The sequence below is a fragment of the Adiantum capillus-veneris genome, chromosome 16 (assembly GCF_014529385.1).
Source record: "Adiantum capillus-veneris isolate H3 chromosome 16, ASM1452938v2, whole genome shotgun sequence".
Lineage (NCBI taxonomy): Eukaryota > Viridiplantae > Streptophyta > Polypodiopsida > Polypodiales > Pteridaceae > Adiantum > Adiantum capillus-veneris.
In genome coordinates this window covers 53,702,063-53,714,374 of record NC_140946.1, presented here as the reverse complement: position 1 = coordinate 53,714,374, position 12,312 = coordinate 53,702,063, and the positions used below count along the sequence as shown (strand labels likewise).

The window sequence follows — 12,312 nt, the reverse complement described above, 5'->3', positions numbered from 1 at the left end:
TTAGTATAGATAAGCACTACAATTTTTTTTGTTTTGAGCACTGTCACCACACCCGCATGGCACATTAATTTTTCACTTAAGCACCCTTGTAAAAGCCTTTTTTTGTGTGGAAAATTTAGGAGAAAGGATTTGTGTATGGTCCTCGAAAGGAATTTCTCCCAATTATCTAGCATCAATTAAAAGCTTTTCTTTGGTGCACTGAGTTCAAATCTCAGATGCATCAATTTCAAAGTTTTTCAAGGAGAAAACCTTGCAGAAGACAGCTACATTAATTACAGAAAAAGAAACGAATTCTCTGCAGAAAAGAAAAAGGAAAGGAAAAGAGAATGCGCATATGTCGGTTGTGAGGAAGGGAGGCTGCTCATTACATTGAGGACTTATTAATGTCTTCTATCACAAGAAGTTTTGGACAAATTCTCACAATATTTTTCACATTGTGACTTACTTCAACATCATGAGCTTCTATGAGGGAGGCGCCGCATACCTAGCTGGGTACAATTGGGGGCAGGGGACCGTCGGCCCCGTGCGGGGGAAGGGGTCCCCTGCCCCCAATCGTACCTAGCTAGGTATGCGGTATATCTCGAGCAGAAGCTCATGATGTTATGCATTGTATGAAAAACACTAAGAAAGACTCCGTTTTCCTACATGAGAAAATTTCTAAATCTACTTGTGATGCATATGGAAGAGAGACTTTCTGCATGAAGGTGATGCAATTTCAGCCGCACTAACACACATCATATGTATTTGTTGTGTAATTGCAATCGAGCAGCACTCGATCGATGTTGGCTTGCTCGCCCAAGGACGGAGAACACGGAATAGTCAATAACATCATTGGCAACCTCTTCTTACAGTGCTATGAAGCTCTTAGTTTAGTCTCAAGTGCCACCTGCATGTCATGTGTTGGCTATCATATATGAATTTCATTGCCTGTATATTTGGTGCAAATGGGTGCAGGGGATCCTTACCAGCTACAGGATATTGATCAAGGGCTATGCTTTCACTATACAAAAGTGGAGGGTCCTTACTAGCCTTGATGTGCACTTATACTCGGTAATCTCCACAGAACGACGCATTTGCGCCAAAATCCAACCTTGTACAGGGATCCATCAGATAGCATTTCGCTCCACATCGATCGTTGCAGTCAAAACCCGCAACCTTGCGACCTTGCATTCACCCGAAAAGAGAGAGATACCTACACACGGCCAAAATCTTAACTTCCCAAATTCAGCAGAGAAAGAAGTCTGAAGCTTATGAAATTCTTTCTAGGTCCTTGAGGACTCGAAGGAAACTTGATTGGATGATAGGATGGAGGTGGGGTTCATTGAGGCTGAGGTAGCAATACAAGAGAAACTCAAGGTTGCCAAGCTCCCACAGCCCATTGCCCACTATCATCTCCACCATGGATTCCCACAGGGTAAAATGGGGCTCCAAACTCTGCTTCACAACCGCCCGACCATTTCCTACGATGCTGCATATGCCCTCTGGCAGCTCACAGCTCATCATCCCTTTCTCTCCCTTCCACCTCTTCCAAGCCCACCTATTGATGTCACCGCCTCCCCAGTCGATGTCCTCCTCCTCTTCGACGTCATCTTCGCCATCCTCGCTTTGCAGCGATCGGCTCTTCCTTTTTAATCCCAGCAATATATCTTGATAGGCATTCTCATGATACCCAGAGTCACACTTAGCTTCCTGGCCCCCATCTTGACCGTCGTGATAGTTGTCTCCTTGCATATGCAGCTGAATCACCTTCTGCTTTTCGACCATCGCTTGCCCATGTGGCTCCGATGCAATATTTGAGTTACCGCAGCCGCTTTGAGATTGTTGTGAGATCTCATCTTCCAGTAGTATCATGTATTGGAAGCTGTGGGGCTTGTAGTGCTTTTTCACATCCTCAGAGAGATGGGATTCTTCATGTGCATGAATGCTATCGCCGTTAGCTGCATCAGACTCTTTTCTTTGCATCGATGACAAGCTCCGAGATATGTCCTGCTTTGACACATCCTCAGAGTGATGGGATTCTTCATGTGGATGAAGGCTATCAGTGTTAGCTGCATCGGACTCATTTTGTTGCATCGATGAGGAACTCCGAGATATGGTGGTGCTCTTTTCCACAATTAGGGCCGGTACCGCAGGTGGTGGTGGTGGTGTTGTCGGTGAAGGGGGGGCGGACTTGTTGTTAGGAGTGTTGCTGCCTCCATCTCCGAAGAAAGGCAGCGCCAATTTCTTGGGTGAAGAGCCTGCTGATGATTTAACCTTGGTGAACCAGGAGGGTGCTATTCCATTGACAAGCTTTTGCAGCAATTTGCCCATATTGAGGCCTCCTTCTCTGATTGAAAGTCCAAAAAGCAAGAGGAAATTACTTATGGGTTAAGCTCAATTAATGATGCAGAAAATGAGATAAGCAAGGGCTGTATAGCATCAAGTATAGCAAAAGATTAAGCTAAATATAGCAAAAGCTAGAATTGAAAGATTGCCACACCTAAATATATCACAAGCTGAACAATACGAAGCAGATTATATAGCCTAATTAACCAAATTAGTGGGAGAGAGCTGACAATCTAAAGGGCTTGAATGTGTTAAGAGTGCATGCATGAAAGAGTGGCTCATAATTATTACACTAGGGGGGGGGGGGGGGAGATAGAGAGAGAGCTTTGCCCTGATGCTATAAAGGAGGTACCCCATGGTTTAAAAGAAATTTGCTTCCCTTCCACTCCTGAGGTTAGAACTTATTAGGTGGGCAGTAAAGTGAGGGCTCTCTCTCTCTCTCTCTCTCTCTCTCTCTCTCTCTCCACAGCTAGAGAGAGTGAGTGGGTGTGGGTGTATTTCCCTTTCTTCTACAGAAAGCTGCTCCTAGTAGTATATTATAAACTGTTGTGTGGGTGCCTTGCTTCTTGCAAGAGGTCAGTTAAGCTCTCTCTTCTCTCTCTCTCTCTCTCTCTCACACACACACACACACACACACACACAACCGCCATTGGCCCCATTTTCTCTTTTACAAATTTGCATAGGCTAGGGAGTGCGTGTAGTAGGTCCAATGGTCCATAAGTTACTCCCCCACCATCTTTTTCTCTCACACGCCCTTCTACTATCTAGGATTGTAGTAGGTCCCGCTTGTCCCTTCCCGCAAGAAACAAAGGCAAAGCTTAATCCCCAAGTATCTGCCCTCGATTTCGAAAAAAGATGCATTAATCGGAATCTATTGAAGATGCCTTGAAGGTAAAGGGGCACGACGGCGTACGACGATAGAAGGAGTAGAGAGAGAAGCGAGCTGAAAGGAGCCTTGTGGCGTCAAGGCAAGGGGCGCAGGCAAGAGGCGCCAGCTAAGGGCGCAGGCAGGACAGACGCAATTCGTTTTTTTATAATGTAAGGCCACCGAGTAGTTCTGGTTGGGATGGTTAGAGTAGTGATTAGTTAACTCTGTTGACGCTTGAGTTCAACCCCTTATACTGAGAGGAGCTTTTGCTCCAAAATGAGGAGAATGAAATAAAACTCAAAGGGTATCTGCAGAAGATTCCAAGCAATATAATAATGAAGCCACCAATATGCGAGTAAAAGATGACTCTGTTTTCGATTGCTCACAGCTTACCAAACTCTTCCGATCGAAGGAACCTACGTGGCTTGTGTAAACTTAATTAAATAAGCCCTTTAAAAAAAAAAAGCAAAACTCACAATTGTGAGTGAATTATATTGATCATCCCAAAAAATGACAAGAACTTGCCATGCTCGTGCCGAGCCATGACACCATCCACAGACCAAACTCACATCAGCTATCTGGGGAGTCACCCCTAACGACCTGCCCCCATGCCCTTGATACACCAGGTTCATTATCATGTTCTTCACTAATCTTCTGGTTTCATGATTTTCCCCTCACCTAAGCATTCGGCTGCAACAAGGCACAGGTAACCCTAGATCAATCATCCGAGCTTTGCTTGCACCCGAATGTCCATATTAGCACTCTGCTTTCTTGTATAATTTATGCGAACCTTGCCACCTCAGGAACTCCTTCGAACATACGGCGGTTCCTTGTTTGCCATACATTATGTAAAAAGAAAAACCTGATAATTTGAGTGCAGATGAGGATGGCAAGGCTACCCAAGTTCTTACCTCCAAGGACTAAATCAGTCTTGCAAAAAACCAATTTTTCATGTTCTTTGGACCCACTTGCAAATTTTTCCTGTAAGGCCTCTGATAGCTGGGCATTCCACAAAAAGGTGGGTCATATCTTCACTAGCCATCCAACCTATGTAAATTTGTGGGAGATGATACAAGGGCCTCCGTTCGTGAGCACTCCCAAGGTCGCTTCGCCGCACTCAAGCCCATGACTTGAGTCACGCGGTCGTGTGCTCAACCAACCAAGCTAGCTACTTTGGACAACAATTACACGTAGAGCTTCTCTTGAAAAAACTTGTTTTTTCATGCAAGCTTATTAGAGAGCCGTGATTAATTACACATAGCTCTAAGGTATTTGCCAAGGATTTATAACTAGAATGCCCAAAATTTTTCCCTGTAAATCAAGGTTCAATGAAGTCACATCCACAAAATTTACACCACAAATCAAGATATGTGAACACTCCTTAGGATGTGGCCACACATGCATCAGTTATCAATAAGATGTTACTGAAGCAACTATATCAAATTTCGCATGGTCACAAAAAGCCTTGCATAGTTGCATATAAGAACAAGTGAAAGGGTCACAATGGCTTTCAAAAACAATAAGAAAGTGATAAAATTGTTAGGTTGAATTAAACTGGTATTAGTGTTTGGGAAAGGATTGCCTCAGCTTAATCTTGAGCCGATTGAAAATCGAGACTAGCTAACTGCAAACCATGGTAAATAGAAGAAAAACTGATGAAATATGTGAGAAGATCGTCCAAAAAAATTGTTGCTAGTATTTCTGATTTTCTTCTTTGTGAAGAAGAAACTCGATCAACAACCGCTTAATAGAAAAGACTTTCTAAAACGTTAACACTGATTGGAATCAAGCTATAAAATGCAAGAGATGTAAAGCCATGTGAAGTTGTAAAATGAAAGGTGAATGAAAAGAACTAATTATTGTATATGCGTGTGTATAGAATTTATTAGAATTATGCAAAGTGAAGCTTCACTTTCGCATTCTAAAATAAAAGAATGCAAAAAAAAAAACCATGTGTGTGCGTAAAATTTATTAAAATTTATGCAAGGTGAAGATTCACTTTAGCATTCTAAAACAATAGAATTCAAGAAAAGTAAAGACATGTCAAGATGTGAAATGAAAGGTAAGTCTCCATCATGTTAGGATGTGAAATGAAAAGAGTCTCCCTAACCCAATACAACACTAAGGTTTCTTTTAGAAAGCCAAAAATAATTGGTGCACATGTGACCATGCATGAAGCACAATTATTTCAAAAAGTGACTGATAACAATGCATTGTGTGAGCACTGCTTTAATACAATCCTTCATGCTTTTATGGCAAAAAAAAACTTATATAATTTTATGCTACAACAAATTTTGCAAGAGCTGTGTCTTGTTGATATTTTATATTTTTTGGTCTTTTTTAATATATTTTAATATTTTTCTTAAAAAATAATGACACTTTCATCACTCTATGTTCGAAAAGTTATCTAGAAGTCTCTTTTGTTTTGTTTTTATGCCAACATAAGGCATTAGTAAAGTGGTGAAATGTTTGGAGTGATTGTGGATTGTTGGATAAAGCGTGGCGATCAATGCCACTTGGTAAACTTTTTCTTACTTTCAGGGGCATCAACTAGCATCGCCTTATGAAAGCCTTGTGACTATGTCCTTGACACTTGTTCCATGTATGGGTTTTATCTCAAATTCATTATTTATTTGTACCTCAAATTCCATATATTTTTAAAACATAAACACGTTTTTTTCCCCCAAAACTCACAATTGTGAGTGGATAGTATTAAGAACATCAGAAATATACACCAACCTCAAGCTCAGACCGAGCCTTGAGGGTCCTAAGGTTACAAGTTTTCTTCCTGACAGAGAGACCACAACTACTCCTAGGCTTTACTTATTACCATGACATGTATTGTTCTAGACCAGAGTCCTCTAAGGCTTGTTTGCCTCCGATCATGTGGAACGTCACTCTGCTCTCTTGTATGATTTCTCAAATGCTTTCCACAACCAGATCCCCCTCAAGCACACAACGGTTCCTTGCTTGCCAAATATGGTGAAAGAAGTAGTATGTGATTATTTGAGTGCAAACAAGAAGAGCAGGATTTCCTGTCCTGTTACTACCAAAGACCAGATCAGTCTTGAAAAACTTAATTTTCCATGTCCTTTGAATCCACTTGCATATTTTCCCAGCCATGCCACTGATAGCCTGGCATCCCATGAAAAGGTGGGCTAGGTCTTCACTAGCTATTCTGCACCCCGAGCAGTGATCGAATCCGATTCCTCTTTCTTGTATCTTTACGTCATTGGCAGAGTTCCCCACATCACTTTCCACAGAAATACCTTCATATACTGAGGCCACCTTGGCTTCCAAATGTTCTCTATGATTCCCTCCCACCGTTTTTCAGACTAGTGCCTCCTCCATAATTTGTTTAGGGGGCTACACCAGTTAGCCTCATGCATTAATGCATGGTAATTGCCTTTAGAATGTGGTTTCCAAATGAGGCAACTCCAGGGCCATCTCCAAGCGTCCCATTCAAAATTGGATTCACAAATTGGCATCACCACCTTATCAATCTCTTTTAACACCCTGTATAATAGTAAGATCTCAAATCCATTCAGTTGAAATTGGATTGCTATAGAGTCAGCAGTTTTCCAGCGCTTACTGTTACCATCCCAAAATTGCTCTAGTCGAACGAGCCCCTTATTATTCACATTCCTGGTCATTTCTATCCAATAGGGGTTTTGCAGCGGCCCCAATATTTTAGAGAGCCAAGGGGACCAGTGCAAAATGGAGTTCTTGAAGTATTTGGTTTCTTCCCACCATTCCAAAACCTCAGCTGCTCTTTTGCACTTCCTCATCAGTTTTCCTGAGAGTCCACCAGATCTAAGATAAGACCACTTCAGGGCGAGAAGTTTGTCGTGCATCACAACCCCCTTCCACTTTCCCCCTTTCGATCTCAATTTTATTACATCAAGCATTTCCTTGGTCATGATAGACCAGGCTTGGTCCTCTTTAGCCAATGAGACCATAAATTTGGCACACATGGCCTCAGCATGGGATACAGGGTTAAGAATGTCGAGCCCTCCTTGGTCTACTGGGCGAGCAACCACCTCCCATCTAGCCCACTACCATGGCCGGGAGGTTTTCATGTTGTTTTTGCAAAGAAACCTTTTAACTGGTTTTTAGAATTCTTTTTAGTGACACTTGGCCATCTTGAGCACGGGCCTGAGGAAAGCAATATACATGATCATGTAAGATTTAATCACTCTAATCCGGCTTTGGAAGGGGAGGAGAACAAAATCCCATCTTCTCATTTTTGAGCTTATTTTTTCAAGGACCCATTGAAATCTTTGCCTGTGGGTTAAGTCCACCCCTATGGGGGCTCTCAGATGTCTGAAAACACTCCCTTGTGAGATAATCTCTCCTGTCCAGATTAAAGGGTCAAAAGAGTCATTCTCCGACAGGGAGATAAGCCTTGACTTCTCTATATTGCACTTGGATTGCGAGGCCATGACAAATGTTTGCACAATCTCCAGAGCTCTCCTGACCACTTGAGGGTACGCCTTCAAGAATAGGAGCGAATCATCTGCAAACATTTTGGCTAGTAGCAGGTTGTTGCATGGTAATGCCAGGCCTTGAAACTCTCCCCTCGCAGCACAGGCTTCGAGCATCATAATGAGAGGATGCGACCTGATGGCGAACAACAAGAGGGCCAGGGGACATCCTTGCTTAATAGACCTTTTAACCTCAAAAGAGCCCACAATTCTGTCATTGAACAATAGGTCTGATTGGTTGCCAACGCCTAGTGTGTGTATGAGGCGACAAAGGCAAGGCCCAAAGCCCAAAGCTCCCATCACTTCTTCTATATAGGACCATTCTATTCTGTCATAGGCTTTGTCCAGGTCCAGCTGTAGCAAGATGCACTCTTGCTTGGAGAAGGATGCATACTCAATTCCTACCATTGCTGCCAAGATATTGTCATATATAGATCTCCCTTTAATGAACCCGTGTTGATGGAGAGAGATTATCCCACTCAGGAGGGGGGCAATTCTGAGAGCTACCGCCTTGGAATTAATTTTGTATGCTACTCACATCATCGTAATGGGACGCCAATGTTTAAGTTGAGAGCAACAGATCTGTTTCGGGATGGGCTTGATAAGCCCTCTCTTAACACTTGCATCCAACGATACTTCGAAAACCGCTTGATTGGCCATCCGTGTGACTGGACCCTTGCGATCATCCCAAAAATCCCTGAAGAATTCAGCCGTCAGTCCATCCTGTTGGAATTAGGGTTGCAGAGAAATGCACACAGCTTGGAGAAGACCAAGGAAGCTCAAGGCACACAATAGAGAGTGTATTACTTAGTGTGCAATGGAAAGATAGATATCCCTAGAGTGATGGGCGTATATACAATGCACGGGGGAAAAAACCTCATAAAGAGGGAAAAAATGCCCCGGCGGTCCTAGTGTGTTCACACACATCACTACCGCATGTATATGGTAACAAATCCCCCCTAGAGTGATGCGGTGAACAAGAGCCGGCACATGAGTAAAGGAAAGTGCCATGCCCTGAGGACATGATCAGTCCACAAAGTGGAGTAATCCCAATTGCTTTCCAGAAAGCTTCGAGCTTATCACGAGACAATGCCTTTGTGAAAAGGTCTGGAAGGTTGTCCTGTGTTGGCACATAAGCCAAGCTGATCTCTCCTGCTGAGAGCCTCTCCCTGACATAGTGGTAATGCACCTCGATTTTCTTTGTGCGAGCATGAAAAACTGGGTTCCTCGCAACTACCAATGCACTCTGATTGTCAGTGTAGATAGTGTTGGCAGTGTCCTGTCCAACACCCAAATCAGCCATAAGGCGTCTGAGCCATACACACTCAACCGTAGCTGTGAAGACTGCCCTGTACTCAGCCTCACAACTCAAAGTGGCCAGAGTAGGTTTCTTCTTGCTCAACCATGATATACATGAACTACCAAGCATGAAACAAAAACCACTTGTGGACACTTGCGTGTCAAAACAACCAGGACAATCTGAGTCCAAAAAAGCATGTAAGTCTGGCAGCAATGATCCCCCCTTGAGATAAAACAAGCCAAGATGTAAAGTGCCACTAAGGTAGCAAAAAATCCTCTTGACATGCCAATGCTTAGACCCTAGGCTATGCATAAATCTACTGACTTGTGAGACTGTAAACTGAATATCTGGCCTCGTGTTGCATACATAAATGAGGCATCCAACAACTGTTTGGTAAAGAGTGACATCTATAGGATCACTAGCATCATGCAGACTCAATTTCAAAACTGTTTCCATGGGAGTGGCAATAGGTTTGCAATCCTCAAGTCCAAACTTACATAGCAATGTCTCTATGTAACTTTTCTGACACAAGGTAATACCACCATCACATTGCTTAAACTGTATGCCCAAGTAATGATGCAACAACCCCAATCTTTCATCTTGAAAGTAGCATTCAAATCAGTCTTAAATTCAACAATATGTCTCTCATTTGGTCCAGTGATCAACAAATCATCTACATAAAGAACCACAATGAGAAGTACATCACCCTCACGCTTTACATACAATGTGCTTTCTGTTGGACTGTTACGAAAGCCTTGTTTGACCAAATGAGTGTCAGCTTTCTCATACCAAGCATGAGGAGATTGCTTCAACACATACAAAGCCTTGTTACATTTGCACACTTTGTCCTCTTGTCCTTTCTTGACAAAACCGCGAGGCTGCGTTACATAAACTTCCTCAATTATGTCACCATTCAAGAAAGCAGTAACAATGTCTAATTGATGTACATCTCAACCAAAATGAGCTGCCAATGCACATAGAAAACGCACAGTAGTCATACAACAAGTGGGAGCAAATGTCTCTGCATAATCCATGCCTTTTTGCTGTGCATAACCCTTTGCAACAAGTCGAGACTTATGGCTATCGATCTCACCATCCGGCTTGTGTTTCAACTTGTAAAAACCACTTCGTACCAATGGCCTTATTGCTAGGAGTCAAATCTCATTAAGTCCATGTGTCATTTTCTATATGTGCATCATATTCTGATTGCATGGCAGCCATCCAATTTTCTGAATTATGTGCTTCATCAAAAGACAAAGGTTCCTCAACATTATGTAAGCTAGACACAGTCAAAGTATAACAATCTGATGCATAAGATGCATGGCGAGAGCCTGAACGAGTACGACTAGACAAAGGTGCATCCAATTTATTGTCATGCAATGTATGCACTAGCCATTTTGGCATACCTCTAGCCTGCTCATTTTCAGCCCTTTCCTCATCAAGTACATCATGTACATTTGCATCAGTGATAGGCTGATCTGTAACATTTTGAGAAACCCCCAGAGGCTGTACATTTTGGCATACCTCTAGCCTGCTCATTTTCAGCCCTTTCCTCATCAAGTACATCATGTACATTTGCATCAGTGATAGGCTGATCTGTAACATTTTGAGAAACCCCCATAGGCTGTACATTTGCCTCATTGGAATTTACATTAGAACTTCCATCACTAAAAAGAGGCAACAAAGTGTCATAAATGTCCTGTGAGCTTACATTACTGTCTCTAGTACATGATAGCAAGGGTTGAACAAAATCTTCCACAAACACCTTATTCTGTGAAACCAGAATACGCTTTATTTGTGGATGATACAACCTGTAACCTTTGCTTTTAGCACTATAACCAACAAAAATACATTTGACAGCCTTATCATCCAATTTTCTGCACTGTGTTTGTGGCACCAAAGCATATGCCAAACAGCCAAAAACATGCATGTGCTCAATAGAAGGCTTTCTATCATGCCATGCTTCATATGGAGTAATAGATTGAAAATATTTCGTAGGGCACCTATTTAGTACATAAGTGGCACACATGATGGCCTCAAGCCAAAAAGAATGCGGCAAAGCTTGACTTTTGACCATACATCGTGACATTTTTGTAAGTGACCTATTTTTACTCTCAGCAACACCACTTTGCTGAGGTGTGTAAAGCACTGTACATTGGTGTTTTATCCCACGATTAGCCAGAAATGCATTAAATTCATGACACATATACTCCCCCCCTTGATCGGAACGGAGGGTGCCCATAGTACATTTCGAGACATTTTCAGCCATAGCCAGAAATTGTTTGAAGCACATAAAAACTTTGGACTTCGCTTTAAGCGGAAATACCCATGCATGCCTAGAGTAATCATCAATGAAAGTCACGAAGTATAGGTAATTGCCCAAGGACGAAGTTTGCATGGGCCCACAAACATCACTATGCACAAGCTGCAATGTGCATGTGGCCCTAAGTGAACCATCCTTTGGGAACTTAGAACGCTGCATTTTACCCAAAATATAGCCTTCACAAACATGTTTGACAGGTGCTTCAAGAGGCGGCAAAGAAGCAACCATATCAGATTTCTGCAAATGCAGCAAACTGACAAAATTCAGATGACCAAAACATGCATGCCAAAGTTTTGCATCTGAAATAGCCCTTGAATCTGCAACTCCATTTGCAAAATTTTATCCACACTTGTCATACAAAGTGAGCTTATACAGCCCACGACACAAAAGGCAAGATGCAACAATTGCATCACCAAAATTGAGATCATGAACTGTACATCTATCATCCACAAATTTTACTACAAGTCCAAGTCTAGCAAGTGCAGATACAGACAAGAGATTCTTCTTCATCCAAGGTACATAAAGTGCATCAACAAGTGTGAAGGAACTTCCATTTACAGTAGTAAGCACAATCTTTCCAACTCCCTGAACCGGATAAGAGGCATTGTTGGCAGAAGTGACTGAATTCCCATGAGGGATAGACTCGAGTGAGGTGAACAATTCACGATGTGAGGTAATGTGCTTTGTAGCACCACTGTCAAAATACCACACATGTGAATCTGCAGTAATTGACATGCATGCATCATGGATAGCAGGATTGTAAGTACACTCTACACTAAAATCCCATTCTGCATCAACATTAGCAACACAGTCTCCTTTCACAGAAGACTCAACAATGGCTGCATTTGTAGTGGAACCAACATTTGCATTGGAACCACCCTCTTTCTTCTTAGCCTCTTTGGCCTTCAACTTAGGACACTGCTTGATCAAGTGATCATTAGCTTTACAATAATGGCAACGTATCTTCTTTTTTCCCTTATCACCAAAATTTTCAAATGAATTGCTGCCAGCA

General features: G+C 42.4%; 1 protein-coding gene across 1 annotated transcript; it reads right to left on the bottom strand.

Annotated features, from left to right (window-relative positions):
- Positions 1-816: 816 nt before the first annotated feature.
- LOC147439057 (uncharacterized) lies at positions 817-2,632 on the bottom strand. Its single transcript, XM_086484993.1, has 2 exons — positions 2,480-2,632; positions 817-2,326 (listed from the first exon to the last, which is right to left on the bottom strand). Exon 2 carries the CDS (start codon positions 2,308-2,310, stop codon positions 1,249-1,251), a length of 1,062 nt encoding a protein of 353 aa, XP_086341119.1. The 5' UTR covers positions 2,311-2,326; positions 2,480-2,632; the 3' UTR covers positions 817-1,248.
- Between the last annotated feature and the right edge of the window lie 9,680 nt (positions 2,633-12,312).